This window comes from Capricornis sumatraensis, chromosome 13 (assembly GCF_032405125.1).
Source record: "Capricornis sumatraensis isolate serow.1 chromosome 13, serow.2, whole genome shotgun sequence".
In the NCBI taxonomy this organism is placed as follows: Eukaryota; Metazoa; Chordata; class Mammalia; order Artiodactyla; family Bovidae; genus Capricornis; species Capricornis sumatraensis.
This window is the reverse complement of record NC_091081.1, coordinates 21,140,258-21,157,165: the sequence shown is the minus strand read 5'-3', so window position 1 is coordinate 21,157,165 and position 16,908 is coordinate 21,140,258. Positions and strand designations below refer to the sequence as shown.

The following is a 16,908-nucleotide window of genomic DNA, read 5'->3' as shown; positions in this document are numbered from 1 at the left end:
AATGGAAAGGTAGAATGGGCTGGTCTGGTCAGATAAAGCCTCTCTTAGAGAAAACCATGTTTAAGCTGAGCCACGCAGTCTGAACACAAAGTAACCAAGAGAAGCAGGTTTGGGGACCAGTTTATTCAGAGAGAACAGCAGGGTGTAGGCACCTTTAGAGCAATATACTCAGTTCTGACATGACTGAATATGCCTGAACCTTTACAGCAGATGCAACCTGTTTTAACCTCCAAGACAGATGTGGTGTTATACTGACAATAGATTCATTATTTAATAAACCGAAGGGAATGGTTGCACACAGCAGAGGGAACAGCTTGAACAGCCACTTACAGCTGTCATCAAGTTCCGGGTATGCTGAAAGACAGTAAACAGCTAATCTCACCTCTATTGTTGTTTAGTCACTAAGTCACATCCGACTCTTTGTGACTCCATGGATTGCAGCCTACCAGGCTTCTGTCCATGGGATTTCTCCAGGCAAGAATATTGGAGAGGGTTGCCATTTCCTTCTCCAGGCAATCTTTCTGACCCAGAGATCGAACTTGCGTCTCCTGAATTGGCAGGTGGAGTCTTTACCACTGAGCCACCAGGGAAGCCCAATCTCATCTCTACTGTATCCTAGAATTACACTGTCCAATAAGGTAGGCTACAGGTGACTACTGAGCCCTTAGCTACCAAAATTAAGGAACTGAATTTTTATGTTATTTAATGCTAGTTAACTTAGGTTAGAATTTTAAGCTAATATTTTATTTATACATTATAAATCATATATATGATTTACTAGAAAACTTTTCAAGTATTTTGGAAAAACTTGGGTACATAAATCAACTTTTTCAACTGTAAATTTTATAAAATCTAACTACAGATCAAATATTTCCTATAAAAACTTAGTGTGCAAATTGAGATGTGCTATGTATGTAAAATACACCCAGGCTATTAATTAGAATTAATATGAAAATGCAAATATCTCATTAATAATTTAACTAGGAAGTTTACAATTATGTATGTAGCTCACATTATTTGTATTGGGCAGTGATGATCTACCCTAGAGGTAAGGAACTTGAAATGCTGAAGAAGGAATTTTGGTTTTAAATTAGGGAAAATTCTCTGCTTGTAATATGGTTCTGGAATTCTATCTTTATCTACCACTGTTTTTTTCTGGTGTGATGAAAAGGCAAGACTTACTTGGAGGGTAAAATGCCTGTCATTTGTATAACCTTGTCAAGATCTGTTGCACTCCATTGAGCATACATACAAGGAAAATTAACCTTGAGATAAAGAAATGCATTTTTAAAGGAGAAACTTCCTTCTGTTATCTGCTGAATCCAATAGTATTGATTTTCTGGACACTTGAGAGCAGGACTCTCAAACAACGCCAGTTAGACTGTCCTCTGAGGTGTGCAGATGCATACAGAGAATCATGATCCTTCAGGACACTGTCACTGTGAGCACGGTCTATATCACACAGACAGATTCTTTTGACAATCAGACTGCCAGTACTTCACATTTCTAGGAAAAGGAACAGCCAATTTTCTATGGTTCACAACTGGGAAACTAGCTAGAGCTTTATGTTACAGCTGCTATAAAATAAATGATTAATCAGATTGCTGTGTATACGCTTGTATGCATTTTATATATCTGGGTTCAATTCCTGGGTTGGGAATATCCCCTGGAGAAGGGAATGGCTACCCACTCCAATATTCTTGCCTAAAGAATTCAAGGACAGAGGAGCCTGGCAGGCTACAGTCCATGGGGTCACAAAGAGTTGACCCCATGAGTGACTGAGGATGCATGCACATACGCCTTTATATATATATATACACATATACACTCCATTATATGTTTATATATGTATGCTGCTACTGCTGCTAAGTCGCTTCAGTACTGTCTGACTCTGTGCGACCCCATAGACAGCAGCCCACCAGGCTCCCCCATCCCTGGGATTCTCCAGGCAAGAACACTGGAGTGGGTTGCCATTTCCTTCTCCAATACATGAAAGTGAAAAGTGAAAGTGAAGTCGCTCAGTTGTGTCCGACTCTTCATGATCCCATGGACTACAGCCCACCAGGCGCCTCCATCCATGGGATTTTCCAGGCAAGAGTACTGGAGTGGGGTGCCATTGCCTTCTCCATTATATATGTATACATATTCCTTTTTCATATTCTCTATGATTAAGAATTTTTCCATAAACCAAACAAAAGTATTTTTTAATCTAAAAGTAATCTTGAAATTGTATTCATAGAACATGAACTTTTAGCCGTTATAAGATTAGACTCTTTTGAAAATTTGATGAAATGATGGATGCTCAGCTTCCAAGCACTCATACACATCCTAAAGCCAGCCAAGAACTCCCTAGAGGGTCTAAGAACCCAGCATTAGAAATCTCTGCCCTAGAGCAGGACCTTTTGCTTTACTTTAACCTTTTCCTGACTATCTCCCCAATTTACTGTGTAACAGTCAGCAAATTTATACACATCTCTGCTTCAATGTCCTCTTCTATGAAATAACATGACCTCTAAATTATCCCTCTGACCGCTATTCTCTAATGACTTTTTGTCCTTATTTTAATTTGAGATTTTGGGGGCAGGAGGAAAAGGGGACGACAGAGGATGAGATGGCTGGATGGCATCACCAACTCGATGGACGTGAGTTTGAGTGAGCTCTGGGAGTTGGTGATGGACAGGGATGCCTTGCGTGCTGCCATTCATGAGGTCGCAAAGAGTCGGACATGACTGAGCAACTGAACTGAACTGAACTGTTTCCTTGAAGTTAAAAACTATTGGCTGTTTAAACTAAAAATAGTAATAAACATGGATTTTATGATATAGGTAAAAGTAAAATATATGACAATAAGAGCACAAAGAGTGCTGATGCTAAGTCGCTTCAGTCATGTCTGACTCTGCGACGCCATAGACGGCAGCCCACCAGGCTCCCCCATCCCTGGGATTCTCCAGGCAAGAACACTGGAGTGGGTTGCCATTGCAATAATTGGAAACATATCATTATAAAGTTTTAGAATCATTTATGAAATAAGAACACTTTGAATATGACAATGGTAAGTTGAAGATGTTTACTGTTAAAAGTGCTTCTTTTACCCTCTAAAGCAATCTAAAGAAAATTATAAATACACAATTTAAATGTCATAAGAGGAGATAAAATGGAATACTAAAATAGCACTTTATTCACTGTCAAAAATGCATAAAGTAGAATAGAGGAATAAATGGCTGATGAGACTAATGGAAGTCAAACACCAAGATGGTAGACTTAAATCCAAACATATCAATAAGTAATTATACTAGATGTAAATGAACCAAACACCCCAATTAAAAGGCAGAAACTGTCAGACTGCATAAAAAAGCAAGAACTTATATGCTGTTTACAAGGAACACACTTTAAGGGTAAAGACAAATTGAAAGTAAAGAGATAAAGAGCTGTGCCCTGCAAACTAAGCATAAGAATGCTGCTATGACTTTCTTAATATCCTAATATCACAAATATTAACTTCCAAGGTAAGGAGCAGCGGCTGTGCTTTCCTGGAGCAGCCGTGAAGAGATACCCCATGACCAAGGGAAGAGAAACCCAAGTAATACGATAGGCACTGAGAGCGGGCATCAGAGGGCAACAGATAGAAACCACAACCACAGACAGCTAGTCAATCTGATCACATGGACCACAGCCTTGTCTAACTCAGTGAAACTAAGCCATGCCGTGTGGGGCCACCCACGGCAGACAGGTCATGGTGGAGAGGTCTGACAGAATGTGGTCCACTGGAGAAGGGAATGGCAAACCACTTCAGGATTCTTGCCTTGAGAACCCCATGAACAGTATGAAAAGGCAAAAAGATAGGACACTGAAAGATGGACCCCGTGGGTCGGTAGGTGCCCAATATGCTACTGGAGATCAGTCCAGAAATATCTCCAGAAAGAATGAAGGGATGGGGCCAAAACAAAAACAACACCCAGTTGTGGATGGGACTGGCGATAGAAGCAAGGTTCAATGCTATAAAGAGCAATATTGCATGGGAACCTGGAATGTCAGGTCCATGAATCAAGGCAAATTGGAAGTGGTCAAACAGGAGATGGCAAGAGTGAACATCAACATTCTAGGAAGCAGCGAACTAAGATGGACTAGAATGGGTGAATTTAACTCAGATGACCATTATATCTACTACTGTGGACAGGAATCCCTCAGAAGAAATGGAGTAGCCACCATGGTCAACAAAAGAGTCCAAAATGCAGTACTCAAATGCATCTTTTGGATGCAATCTCAAAAACTACAGAATGATCTCTGTGTTTCCAAGGCAAACCATTCAGTATTACAGTTATCCAAGTCTATGCCCCAACCAGTAATGCTGAAGAAGCTGAAGTTGAACAGTTCTATAAAGACCTACAAAACCTTCTAGAACTAATACCCAAAAAAGATGTCCTTTTCATTATAGGGGACTGGAATGCAAAAGTAGGAAGTCAAGAAACACCTGGAGTAACAGGCAAATTTGGCCTTGGAGTACAGAATGAAGCAGGGCAAAGGCTAATAGAGTTTTGCCAAGAGAATGCACTGGTCATAGCAAACACCCTCTTCCAACAACACAAGAGAAGACTCTACACATGGACATCACCAGATGGTCAACACTGAAATCAGAATGATTATATTCTTTGCAGCCAAAGATGGAGAAGCTCTATACAGTCAGCAAAAACAAGACCGGGAGCTGACTGTGGCTCAGATCATGAACTCCTTACTGCCAAATTTAGACTGAAATTGAAGAAAGTGGAGAAAACCACTAGACCATTCAGGTATGACCTAAATCAAATCCCTTATGATTATACAGTGGAAGTGAGAAATAGATTTAAGGGACTAGATCTGATAGACAGAGTGTCTGATGAACTATGGACGGAGGTTCATGACATTGTATAGGAGACAGGAATCAAGACCATCCTGAAGAAAAAGAAATGCAAAAAAGCAAAATGTCTGTCTAAGGAGGCCTTGCAAATAGCTGTGAAATGAAGGGAAGTGAAAAGCAAAAGGGAAAAGGAAAGATATACCCATTTGAATGCAGAGTTCCAAAGAATAACAAGCAGAGATAAGAAAGCCTTCCTCAGAGATCAATGCAAAGAAATAGAGGAAAACAACAGAATGGGAAAGACTAGAGATCTCTTTAAGAAAATTAGAGCTACCAAGGGAACATTTTGTGCAAAGATGGGCTCAATAAAGGACAGAAATGGTAGGGACCTAACAGAAGCAGAAGATATTAAGAAGAGGTGGCAAGAATACACAGAAGAACTGAACAAAAACGATCTTCATGACCAAGATAATTACGATGGTGTGATCACTCACCTAGAGCCAGACATCCTGGAATGTGAAGTCAAGTGGGCCTGAGAAAGCATCACTACAAACAAAGCTAGTGGAGCTGATGGAATTCTGGTAGAACTATTTCAAATCCTGAAAGATGATGCTGTGAAAGTGCCGCACTCAATATGCCGGCAAGTTTGGAAAACTCAGCAGTGGCCACAGGCCTAGAAAAGGTCAGTTTTCATTCCAATCCCAGAGAAAGCGATGTCAAAGAATGCTCAGACTACCACACAATTGCACTCATCTCACACACTAGTATAGTAATGCTCAAAATTCTCCAAGCCAGGTTTCAGCAATACGTGAACTGTAAACTTCCAGATGTTCAACCTGGTTTTAGAAAAGGCAGAGGAACCAGAGATCAAATTGCCAACATCTGCTGGATCATGGTAAAAGCAAGAGAGTTCCAGAAAAACATCTATTTCTGCTTTATTGGCTATGCCAAAGTCTTTGACTGTGTGGATCACAATAAACTGTGGAAAATTCTGAAAGGGATGGGAATATCAGAACACCTGACCTGCCTCCTGAGAAATCTGTATGCAGGCCAGGAAGCAACAGTTAGAACTGGACATGGAACAACAGACTGGTTCCAAATAGGAAAAGGAGTACGTCAAGTCTGTATATTGTCACCCTACTTATTTAACTTATATGCAGAGTACATCATGAGAAATGCTGGGCTAGAGGAAGCACAAGCTGGAATCAAGATTGTTGGGAGAAATATCAATAACCTCAGATATGCAGATGACAAGTGTCATATGCAGATGACACCCTTATGGCAGAAAGTGAAGAGGAACTAAAGAGCCTCTTCATGAAAGTGAGAGAGGAGAGTGAAAAAGTTGGCTTAAAGCTCAACATTCAGAAAACTAAAGTCATGGCATCCGGTCCCATCACTTCATGGGAAATAGATGGGGAAACAGTGAAAACAGTTGCTGACTTTATTTTTCTGGGCTCCAAAATCACTGCAGATAGTGATTGCAGCCATGAAATTAAAAAACACTTGCTCCTTGGAAGGAAAGTTATGACCAACCTGGATAGCATATTAAAAAGCAGAGACATTACTTTGCCAACAAAGGTCCATCTAGTCAAAGCTATGGTTTTTCCTGTGGTCATGTATGGATGTGAGAGTTGGAATATAAAGAGGGCTGAGCAGAGAAAAATTGATGCTTTTCAACTGTGGTGTTGGAGAAGACTGTTGAGAGACCCTTGGACTGCAAGGAGATCCAACCTAAAGGAGATCAGTCCTAGGTGTTCATTGGAAGGACTGATGTTGTAGCTAAAACTCCTATACTTTGGCCACATCATGCGAAAAGCTGACTCAATGCAAAAGACCATGATCCTGGAAAAGATTGAGGGCAGGAGGAGAAGGGGACGACAGAGGATGAAATGGTTGGATGGCATCACCAACTCGATGGATGTGGGTTTGGGTGGACTCCGGAAGCTGGTGATGGACAGGGACACCTGGCGTGCTGCAGTTCATGGAGTCGCAAAGAGTCAGACATGACTGAGTGACTGAACTGAACTGAACTGAATATCAAAATAGTCTTTAAGATTAAGAGTATTACCATAGATGAATGAGAATATTTTATAGTGGCAAAAGGAAATATAACCAAGTATATAGATAAGAATACTAAACACAAAGCATTCAGATAGATCAACTAAAGAGGTCTACCGGCCTGTCTATAATCATAGTTAGAGACTGTGTTAAGAAGCATAGAAACCTATGCACTCATTTCCTAGGCTCTTGAGGGGCATTCTTCTCAGTATCTCTGCTGGACTCTCCTTATACCACATTGCCACATTCACCATGGTGGCGGTTTATTCCTCTAAGTCAAGTCTGACTTTTGCAATCTCATGGACTGTAGCCCGCCAGGTTCCTCTGTCCATAGGATTCTCCAGGCAAGAATACTGGAGTAGGGTGCCATTTCCTTCTCCAGGAGATCTTCCCAACCCAGGAACTGAACCCAAGTCTTTGTCATTGCAGGTAGATTCTTTACCAACTGAGCTAAGAGGAAAGCCATAGAATATTCACCATGTTCTACACTAATTAATTGTTTACAAATTCATCTTTCCTTGCAAGCACAATGTCTGCAAACACAGTGGATAATTAATAAGTGTTTATTGAAAGAATAAATGAATTCTTAAGTACTATCATTTATAACTAAGGGGCAAGTTACTTTCTTTTTTTTCAACCAATTGCCTTCAGTATTACTCACCTTTGACCCCGAAGAACAGCTGTATACAGGTGAATACACTGACTATCTTGAACCAACCAATATAGGAACCCATCACTAAGGTCTAAAGTTAAAGCAATTACCTAAATAGAAAATAAGGAAAGAAAACAAATCAAATACATATTTAATCTTTGTGATTACATCATGCTTAAGCTACAGATTTCTCTTTAGCATCCTTTTTGGAATAATAAACTTGGTGATTTCTACCTTTTACTGAATATAAATATCATGTAAATATGCTTATTACTATGTAGTTTGGATATAAGCACTAGTTTCCTAAAAATCCTCAAATGGCAGGAACTATCTATTATTCACTTCTATATACTTATCTCTAGTGGTTCTCAAAGTTTGATTTTTGGACTACCAGGATCAGCATCACCTGGGAACTTGTGACAAATACAAATTTTCAACCACACTCCAGGTCCTACTGAATGAGGAACTTTGAACCACTGTGCCAAGCCTTGTCTAAAGCTAGCACAACTCTGGACTCTTCAGCCACATAAGTCAATGAATCTGATCGTTGTTTAAATCAGTTGTTCTCAAACATTGCTGCAGATTAGAATTACCTGTGATTCTTTAAATATATCAATTTCCAGTCTGGCATCCTGTTAAATTTTAATCTCTGGAGATGGTACCCAGTCTCCAGTATGTCTTCAAATTCCTCAGATAATTCCAATGTGTCACCAAGTTTGAGAACCAACCATTCAAGCCATTTTAAATTATATTAATATCTGTTAATTGCAACTGAAAACATGCTGATAGTTTTCTCAAATACACTATAGACATGGTTTTCATGTGATACAATTGGATAGAGTCGTGTACATATGGAACTTTAGTCCCATTTCCAGCTGACATCTTACAACCACTTTTTATTACTCTTTGTCTTCTTGTTACAATTTGTGTCTTAAAGTCCAGTTGATTAGGTGAGACCTGTGGAAAGACTGAGTCTCCTATGAAATAGAGTGCAAGAGATAGAATTTACAATCCAAGGGATCTTTTTTGCTTTCTTTGGCTTTATAGGTATTGAGATTACAAGGAGTCTGACCTCAGAGTAGTGGAGTCTTTCTAGAGCAGACCTGGAAGCTAAGAGGTATCAGATAAAATAAAGTTGATGACAATATCTTTAGCAAGATATAACAGCATATAAACAAAAGCATCAACCAGTGAAAAATATAAAAAGAATACAATGAAGTATCCAAGAACTAAAAGTACTTGGTTACCCAAGACGTGCTATAAAGAAGGGAGAGAGTGGGATGATTTGGAAGAATGGCATTGAAACATGTATAATATCATATAAGAAACGAATTGCCAGTCCATGTTCGATGCAGGATACAGGATGCTTGGGGCTGGTGCACTGGGATGACCCAGAGGGATGGTATGGGGAGAGAGGTGGGAGGGGGGTTCAGGATGGAGGACATGTGTACATCCGTGCTGGATTCATGCTGATGTATGGCAAAACCAATATAATATTGTAAAGTAATTAACCTCCAATTAAAATAAATAAATTTAAATTAAAAAATAAAATGTGAGATTATACATTAAAAAAAAAAGAAAGAATCTCGTTTTATGGCTGCCAGAACCTTCAGTCATCATATGAATCACAGCCTTCTGTCTTTAAGAAAACTCAACCTACTCTTTTTCCAAAAGGTAGAAAACTATTCTAGCAATTCCGAGACTTTGGGGGATTGAATTATGTCCTTGCTTCAGGCTAAAAGAGATTTATTGATAATTTTTCCAGTTAAAGTGAAACCAAGTTAATATTGCTTTTTATCTATAATGAGATGCCCTAGAGTTTTATAAATTACAGATTAAGTCTACTTTATCTCTTAAAAAAGAAGATTCTACAACTCCCTTTGCTGAAATAGGACAAACTATGCCAGCCATAAGTCAAATTCAGGGGATGGGTCATTACCCCATCCCTTTACACCACCATTGGAGCCCATGGTTAAACAGTGTCAGAGGGTGTTCCATAAACCTTTGGTAACCATCATTATGTCTAATAAAGCCCATCCCTTGGAAGTAATCCCTTTGATCTAAATTAAAACCTTGAAGTTTAATCCTGTGGTAAATGTACTATATATTATGAGTCCTAGGCCTTTTCACTTTAAAGGAATATCTCATTTCATTTTCCCTTTTCATCATACAAATGAATCTTTCTATAAATGACTATTTTGTTATACCTGTTGATTTCAAAGTATCTTATGACTCCATGACAAATTTGCGAGTAACATGCAAAGGAATGACAGTGAGAGGGAAAGCTTCACTCAGTGCAAAACATATTACCTTCAACACACTCCCTAGCATTAACAGAGATAGCTGAATAAAACGCCAAACAGCGGAGCCAGAACACGTATCGGCACAAGCAGCAGCACCATTAGCCAGCCTGTGAGAGAGTTTGGAGTGGATTTTAAATAAAAATGTATTTCCTCAAACATGCTGAGAACTCTAAAAATTCACTCATTTATAGAAAAGTCCCCAAGGCCACTCCAGGGCTATCCTGAGACGATGTATCCCAAAGGATGAGATCAGGACAGCAGGGTGATTACAGACAAAGTCAAGGGGATGAATAGAAAGTTACTCTTGAGATACTATTATCTTTAATATGCTGTTTTAAAAAGAGTTTTTCCCCTAACATTTTTTTTATTAAAACATAAAAAATATACTTTGTATTCAGACTCAAGTGGCCCCAAAATACAATTAAGGGATCTTTTCATTGTTTGACAGGAATGAATAATCTCTGGATATGGTGTGTAAATGTCTATTTCTTTTAAATACCTGTGTTATAATCTGTATATGAAAATCTTAGGAATTATTCTTTTTTTGTTAGCAAAGTAATGTCTCTGCTTTTTATTTTTATTTTTTTATTTTTATATTTTTTTATTATTTTTTTAATTTATTTTTTATTTTTTTTTTAATTTTAAAATCTTTAATTCTTACATGTGTTCCCAAACATGAACCCCCCTCCCACCTCCCTCCCCATAACATCTCAGTGGGTCATCCCCATGCACCAACCCCAAGCATGCTGTATCCTGCGTCAGACATGGACTGGTGATTCAATTCTTACATGATAGTATACATGATAGAATGCATGTCCTATACACTAATAATGAGAAAGTAGAAAAAGAAATTAAGGAAACAATTCCATTCACCATTGCAAGGAAAAGAATCTTAGGAATTATAACCAGCACGTCTTTAGGAATTGAGGATCAAATGACTCAACAATTTGTTTGTTTGTTTATAAATGATCTGGTATACCTGTACTATGTATGTTTTATCTCTACTGACAACAAAAACGGATAAAAAATTTTAAGAAATATTAAATAGATAGAATTAGTATGAATGATTTATTTCTTCCTCACACTTTTCAGTAATTTCTAAAATTTCTACAGTAGACATATTCTTAAGATCATCAGAAAAAATAAAATTTCAAAATATATGGATAGCTAGAGGGAAGCTAAACAGGATCAATAAAAATAGATATTGTTTCTAGAAGTTGAGGAAGTAAAAAAAAAATTGCCTTAGAATCATTTCTGTTAATATATTATTGCATTTTTTAGATTGAGTTACAAAATATAACTTTTGAGTGGTTGTTCTCACTACTTCCCATGAATTATCTCATTTAATCATCACAACAACCCTAAGAGGGAGGACAATTGTTAATATTCCCATTTTTCAGTTAATGAAACAGTCACAGAAAAGTCAAATAACTTTCCTAGGAGCTGCATAGTTATCAGAGCAGTCAGTACCAGAAATTGACTAAAAATAATAAAACACCTAATAATCACCCAAGAAGGAGTTCTAAAATATCCAATAGAATTCCTAAAGACTATAAAAATGGACAAATTAAGATGCTCTTAAAGTATGAGCTTCAAGATAAAGCAAAATATAAAAATCTCCGTATTATATTTTATTTAATCAACTACGACAATCAAATAAGACTTAGAGAAATTTGGTTATACCAAGATCTTACCATAATAGTATTTCCTTTCAGATTCTACCTGAAGTATTCACAACAAGTGGAAATAGTATTATTATAACTATACAACAGCATTATGTAGTATAATTAAATGATCAGATCTTATTTTTTTAACTTTCACCTTTTTCCCAGAAAACCAAGGCTGCGCCTGTAATACAAGTGGACTTTCTCCATTTAGCCTGGTACTTTCTACTGAATATAACGTGGTCCAGTAGAGATATCCACCAACCGAGTCCACCACCATATCATTTACCAGCAACTTCACGTGAGTCACAATGTCTGTGCGTCCTGTCAACACAGACTGCCTTTGAATCTATAAAATAATCATAACTCAGTTTTAGTGATTTTTAAATGGCATCATTAATTCTGAAGAGTTTATTGCAATTGTTAGTAAATTACTGCATTCGTCCATTCATTTCTCCAACCATAAATATTTACTGGCACTCTGCTGTGTCATGCGCCTAGCTTCGGGAATATAATTACAAGGAAGCTTACTCCTTTTCATGCCTCCAAAGAGAAAGGAGATACACTTACTTTGAGTTAATACTTGCTCCTTCTAATCATATACCTAGACAATCAACACATAATCAAAACATAAGAATGTATTTGGTTAGACTCCCAAAGATGTATACTCCAAATAGTGATGCCTCTCCTTGCTCCTCTCTGTCTGTTTAATCTCCCTAATATTAATTACTGTGATTATTAAGTACCAATTATATGCCAGGCACCATACTTCTTTTTTATCTTTAAAATATTAGTTATTATAACCCTCACATTAAGCCTGTAAAGTAAGCTGGATTTAAAAAGGTGAAGTGATTTTTCAAGAAGTTAAATTATTTTATAAGAAACAGAGCAAACACTTGAAACCAGTTTTTATACTACTCTACCACATCCTCCTTCAAAACTATTTTCAAACTAATCCATTTTGGGAATCATTCTCTGATTAACCCCACTCAGCTCCATTCTGCCTACAAGTCATTGGCACTTATGAATTCAGACTATGCCATATTACTTTGCTTCTAAATACAATGCTCTGTCCCTGGAGAAGGAAATGGCAACCCACTCCAGTATGCCTGCCTGGAAAATCCCATGGACAGAGGAGCCCGGTGGGCTGCAGTCTATGGAGTCACAGAGAATCGGACACGACTGAGCACATACAACAGCAATGCTCTGTGTGCTTCTGATGATTCACGATGTTTTCTTTTATTGGCATTGGTCTTAGTTGTGGCATGTGGGATCTAGTCTCCTGACTAGGAATCGAACCCAGGCCCCCCAGGAATTGGGAATGTGGAGTCTTAGCCACTGGACCACCAAGGAAATCCCCATGAATTTATTTTTATGTCATGAAAAGAGCAGGGGCAAGTGGTGATGGTTGCACAGCACAAAACATACTAAAAACCACTGCATTTTATATAATCGAAGGGTGAATTTTATGGTACATAAATTATATCTCAAGAAAGCTGATATATTTTTTTCAAAGGCAGAGACATGACTACTATTTTCCTCATATTCTCTACAACGCCAATTTTCAAGGCTCTAAACATACTGGTAACAGATAATGAATAAATAAACAAATGGACATGTGCCCTCCTGATTAGGAAACAAATTTTGTACCATAAAACCAAAATGACTTTTTTGTATCATAAAACTGAAAAAATTTTTTTCTTGATCTAGTAGACCGTTGATCTCATCAACCGTTCTTTTCTTCAGCGTGCACAGTGCACAGGGTGTCTTCATCTTGCCCCCAAATCCCACCCTGTCCGCCCTCCTCAGTGGCCCCTGAGCCCGACACTGATGGACTGCATCAACCTAGCTCCCTGTTCTCTGGCTTCCAGGAGCTTCAGCCAATGGAAGCAGCGGCCGAAGATCAGAGGGCAGAAGAAAAGAGGGATGGAGGTACGTATGTGCTATCGTATCACTCCTTGCTGGACTATACCTTTTGACAATGGCTGATTTTCATGTTGGCAACTCTGCTAAAGCTACATCCCTCACCATTCTTTCCCTTGTCCTTAATGCCTAGAGGCAGTAATATCCTCCCACACTTGCTAGCCCAGAGCATGCTTCACCGTCCTATGCTCATTTTCCCTAGCCCTGTCCATACTGTTGAAAATAGTCCCCTCTCTTAGTTTCTTTTCATTATGCCTTTGGGGTGTGCCATCTTCCCCAGGATGCTATTCCACCAGTGAACATTTTAATATATTTATTTCAAGATATTATTGAAAATATAATACTAATTAATCAAATACTGATATAGAATTTCCTTTCTACATGAATATTTTAATTAAAAGGTGAGTAGGTTTAGAGACAAATATTTAGTAAATAATAACATAGATGAAACACAAGTATGAAAAAAAATCATGAAGATGACACGCCAGTCACTGAAGTGGATAGGCATTGTTTGAGAGCATGTAGGACGTCAGGCTTTAACTTACCACATAGGTCTTTCCAGCCCAGTAGAGAAAGTGACCCAGCCACTCAAAAGCTAAAGCCCCTGCTCCTGCAATGTTGGGTATCTGATAATTCTCTGAGATGTCTGTCCCATTCAGCAGCCATACATAAACATCACCTTTCATGTCACTGTAGTAGAGGCTGTCGTTATACCAATCCATGTCTCAAAACAAAGTGAATTGGTAGCAGTTACTTTCTCATGTATGCCAGTGTAAACATAGCGCATCAGCAAATCACACATGCACCTCAACAATAACATGGATATTCACTAGAGCTTCAGAGATGTGTCAAGAATGTTTCAATAATATTACTTTAAAATCTTAAGCCCTGGAACTAGACACAGGAACTAATATTCATTGAGCATCTCCTCTTTGCCAACATTGTCCTGGGCACTTTTATATATCTCACTCAATTCTTAAAGCTCTAAAGTAGAAATCATTTCCATTTTTTTACATGGCAAACCCAAGACTAGGTAAAATTACCTATTTTGCCCGAAGTCTCACAGATGAAAAGAGGAGGAACCCAGACTTGAACCAACTTCAAAGTATCATTCTTTCCATTAGTACCACCCTACCTCCTAAGTCCAACTCATTTTGGTCAGAAGTGCTGTGGTAATTTTTAATGACCAAATAAAGAAATCAAATAATTAGATAATTATAGAAGATGCCATTAAGTAATAAATGGGTAGGTAGTTTTGCCTTAGGCATTTATTACATAATCTTCTGTGCCATGAAATTCTTTCTTATGCTTTATTTAGAACGTCATATAGCTGTTTTGTGCTCTGGTCTTATAGCAAACTCATAAAAAATTACTTAACTATAGCTATCATCATGGAACAAGATAGGCGGTTACTTTGAGATGACATTGAGAGATTAAAATACATGAGAAGTATATCAAAGCCTTCCTGAAATGGCCATACATCATTAAATAACCTCACATTTTGTGGAGTAATAAATGGCCCTTCTCCTTGAGAACAGACATTTTCTCCATCATGTCACTGGCAGTATAATTCAGTCAATAGTTTTTCCTTTCATTATTGACCTAATATTAAAACACTCAATTCTTCTGATTGGTCAAATATCTCAGGAAGTCTAACAAGTAGAAACCTGCCATCCAAGTGTACAGGGAACTTGGTGTTTACCTGACACGTTTCCTATATCAGAGGATAGGAATTCTCCTGGGCCAAAACTATTTAATGGCTTACTCCAAAGTCCATCTTCTTTCACAGCCATGATAAACGGTGGTTCTGCAGCTGTTTGGTTTAAAAACAATTGAAAGAAATATCACAGAAAACACGCATTTTTAGGTACACATCTTGTTTGTTAGATTTCTTTTATAAAGTAAATCAGCATTTTGAAAAATACACTGGAAGTATATGAATAATTGTATCTGCTTAAAAGAATACTCTATCATATTAAACACACTTTTATTTTTATGTAAATATTTGTAATTGAATGTGAAGAGAAATGTGTATTGATGCTGCCACTATAGCAATGTCACATCATGGCAAATTCTTTTACTGTTTTGCTTTAGCTATTGGTGATATTCAGAAGCAACAGTAGTACAAATGGTTCAGTTCTTTCCATTTTCTTTCAACCAAGAGGACAGAATTCAACATAATTCACAGCCCCTCAACTTCTCTTGTCGAGACTTCCAGCATCCAAGCAGTGCTAAAGCTTAATAAGCCATGAGAAAGGAGAAAACCACAAAGAAGAAGAAAATTATATTGTTTGTTCAAAAACATCTTGGACAGTATAAAATAGAACGTTAGAAACACTCATATCACACTGTGCTTTACTTGCTTTCCTAACCTCAGACAATAAACATGCTCAAGGGGTCAATGCACCCTCATTCTCATTTCTTTCCAACATCTAAGGTGAGAAATTTTAAAGAAGACAGGGAGAAAGCCTCTTTTGTCAGAATCACTCCCTAAATCAAGAGCATTCTCTCACCTGGTACCAGAGTAGTTCCCACTGAGGGCTCTGACCAAGGGCCTGGCCCCTTGGGAGAACTTGCTCTCACAGAAACCTCGTATTTTGTAGCACTCTGAAGGTCATGTACATTAAGGATGGTCCCACTTATATTAGAGAACACGTGAGTGGTTTCAGGAAGGTCTTGGGTTGATACTTTCACCTCATAAGTCCAGTCCTGCCAGGCAGAAGGACCTATGCGGAAGAGTTAAACAGTATTACTGACCAGGATGATATCAGCAAGGGCAAACAAAGGATTGTCAGTCAACTTATCTACAGCTTCAGCTTGAGTGGAAGGATAATTGAGCCTGTTGCCCCTTAATTGCCAGGGTTAACTTGATGACATGATTAGGACAGTGGCCATTCTACTCACTCATTTTGTCTCATCAAAGGAGACATCTTGCCAACAAATGGGAGGCCACTGTTCCCCTCTCTGTGCTGTGTGACTGGCTGCATAGAACTATCAGAAGGGTATACTATACAAGCTCCTAATAAACGCTTAACAATGAATCTCTAATATTATTCCAGTGTCAGCAGAATATCACTCTCCTAGAAGCCCAAAAAATAAAAATTAAAAAATTTTGCTAATTCATTTTCAGCCATCTTTGAGATATACATCAAACAGGCATAATTAACTTGGTCTTAAAGTAAAAGTAGGGCTGCCATCTATGGGGCCGCACAGAGTCGGACATGACTGAAGCGACTTAGCAGCAGCAGCCAATGTTTGCTGGGGGACCAGAGGTTGGCAAACTGCAGCCCACAGGCCAAATCTGGCCCACTGCCTGTTTTTATAAATAAAGTTGTGATGGAACACAGTCATAGTCACTTATTTACATATTATCTATGGCTGCTTACATACCACAAAGACAGAGTTGAGTAGCTATCCCAGAAACTGTATGACCCACAAAATGGAAAATTTTTATTATCTGGTCCTTCTTTTATT

The 16,908-nt window shown here is 38.2% G+C and overlaps 1 protein-coding gene across 2 annotated transcripts in view; it reads right to left on the bottom strand.

Annotated features, from left to right (window-relative positions):
* The window catches only part of ROS1 (ROS proto-oncogene 1, receptor tyrosine kinase), a 131,144-nt gene that overhangs the window by 74,466 nt on the left and 39,770 nt on the right, over positions 1-16,908 (bottom strand). For both annotated transcript variants that reach the window (XM_068985230.1, XM_068985232.1), the window contains exons 14-18: positions 15,948-16,160; positions 15,137-15,247; positions 13,980-14,158; positions 11,669-11,860; positions 7,554-7,654 (exon numbers count right to left, since the gene is read on the bottom strand). In XM_068985230.1, the coding sequence (XP_068841331.1) occupies positions 7,554-7,654; positions 11,669-11,860; positions 13,980-14,158; positions 15,137-15,247; positions 15,948-16,160 (796 nt within the window). The remainder of the gene's footprint in view (positions 1-7,553; positions 7,655-11,668; positions 11,861-13,979; positions 14,159-15,136; positions 15,248-15,947; positions 16,161-16,908) is intronic.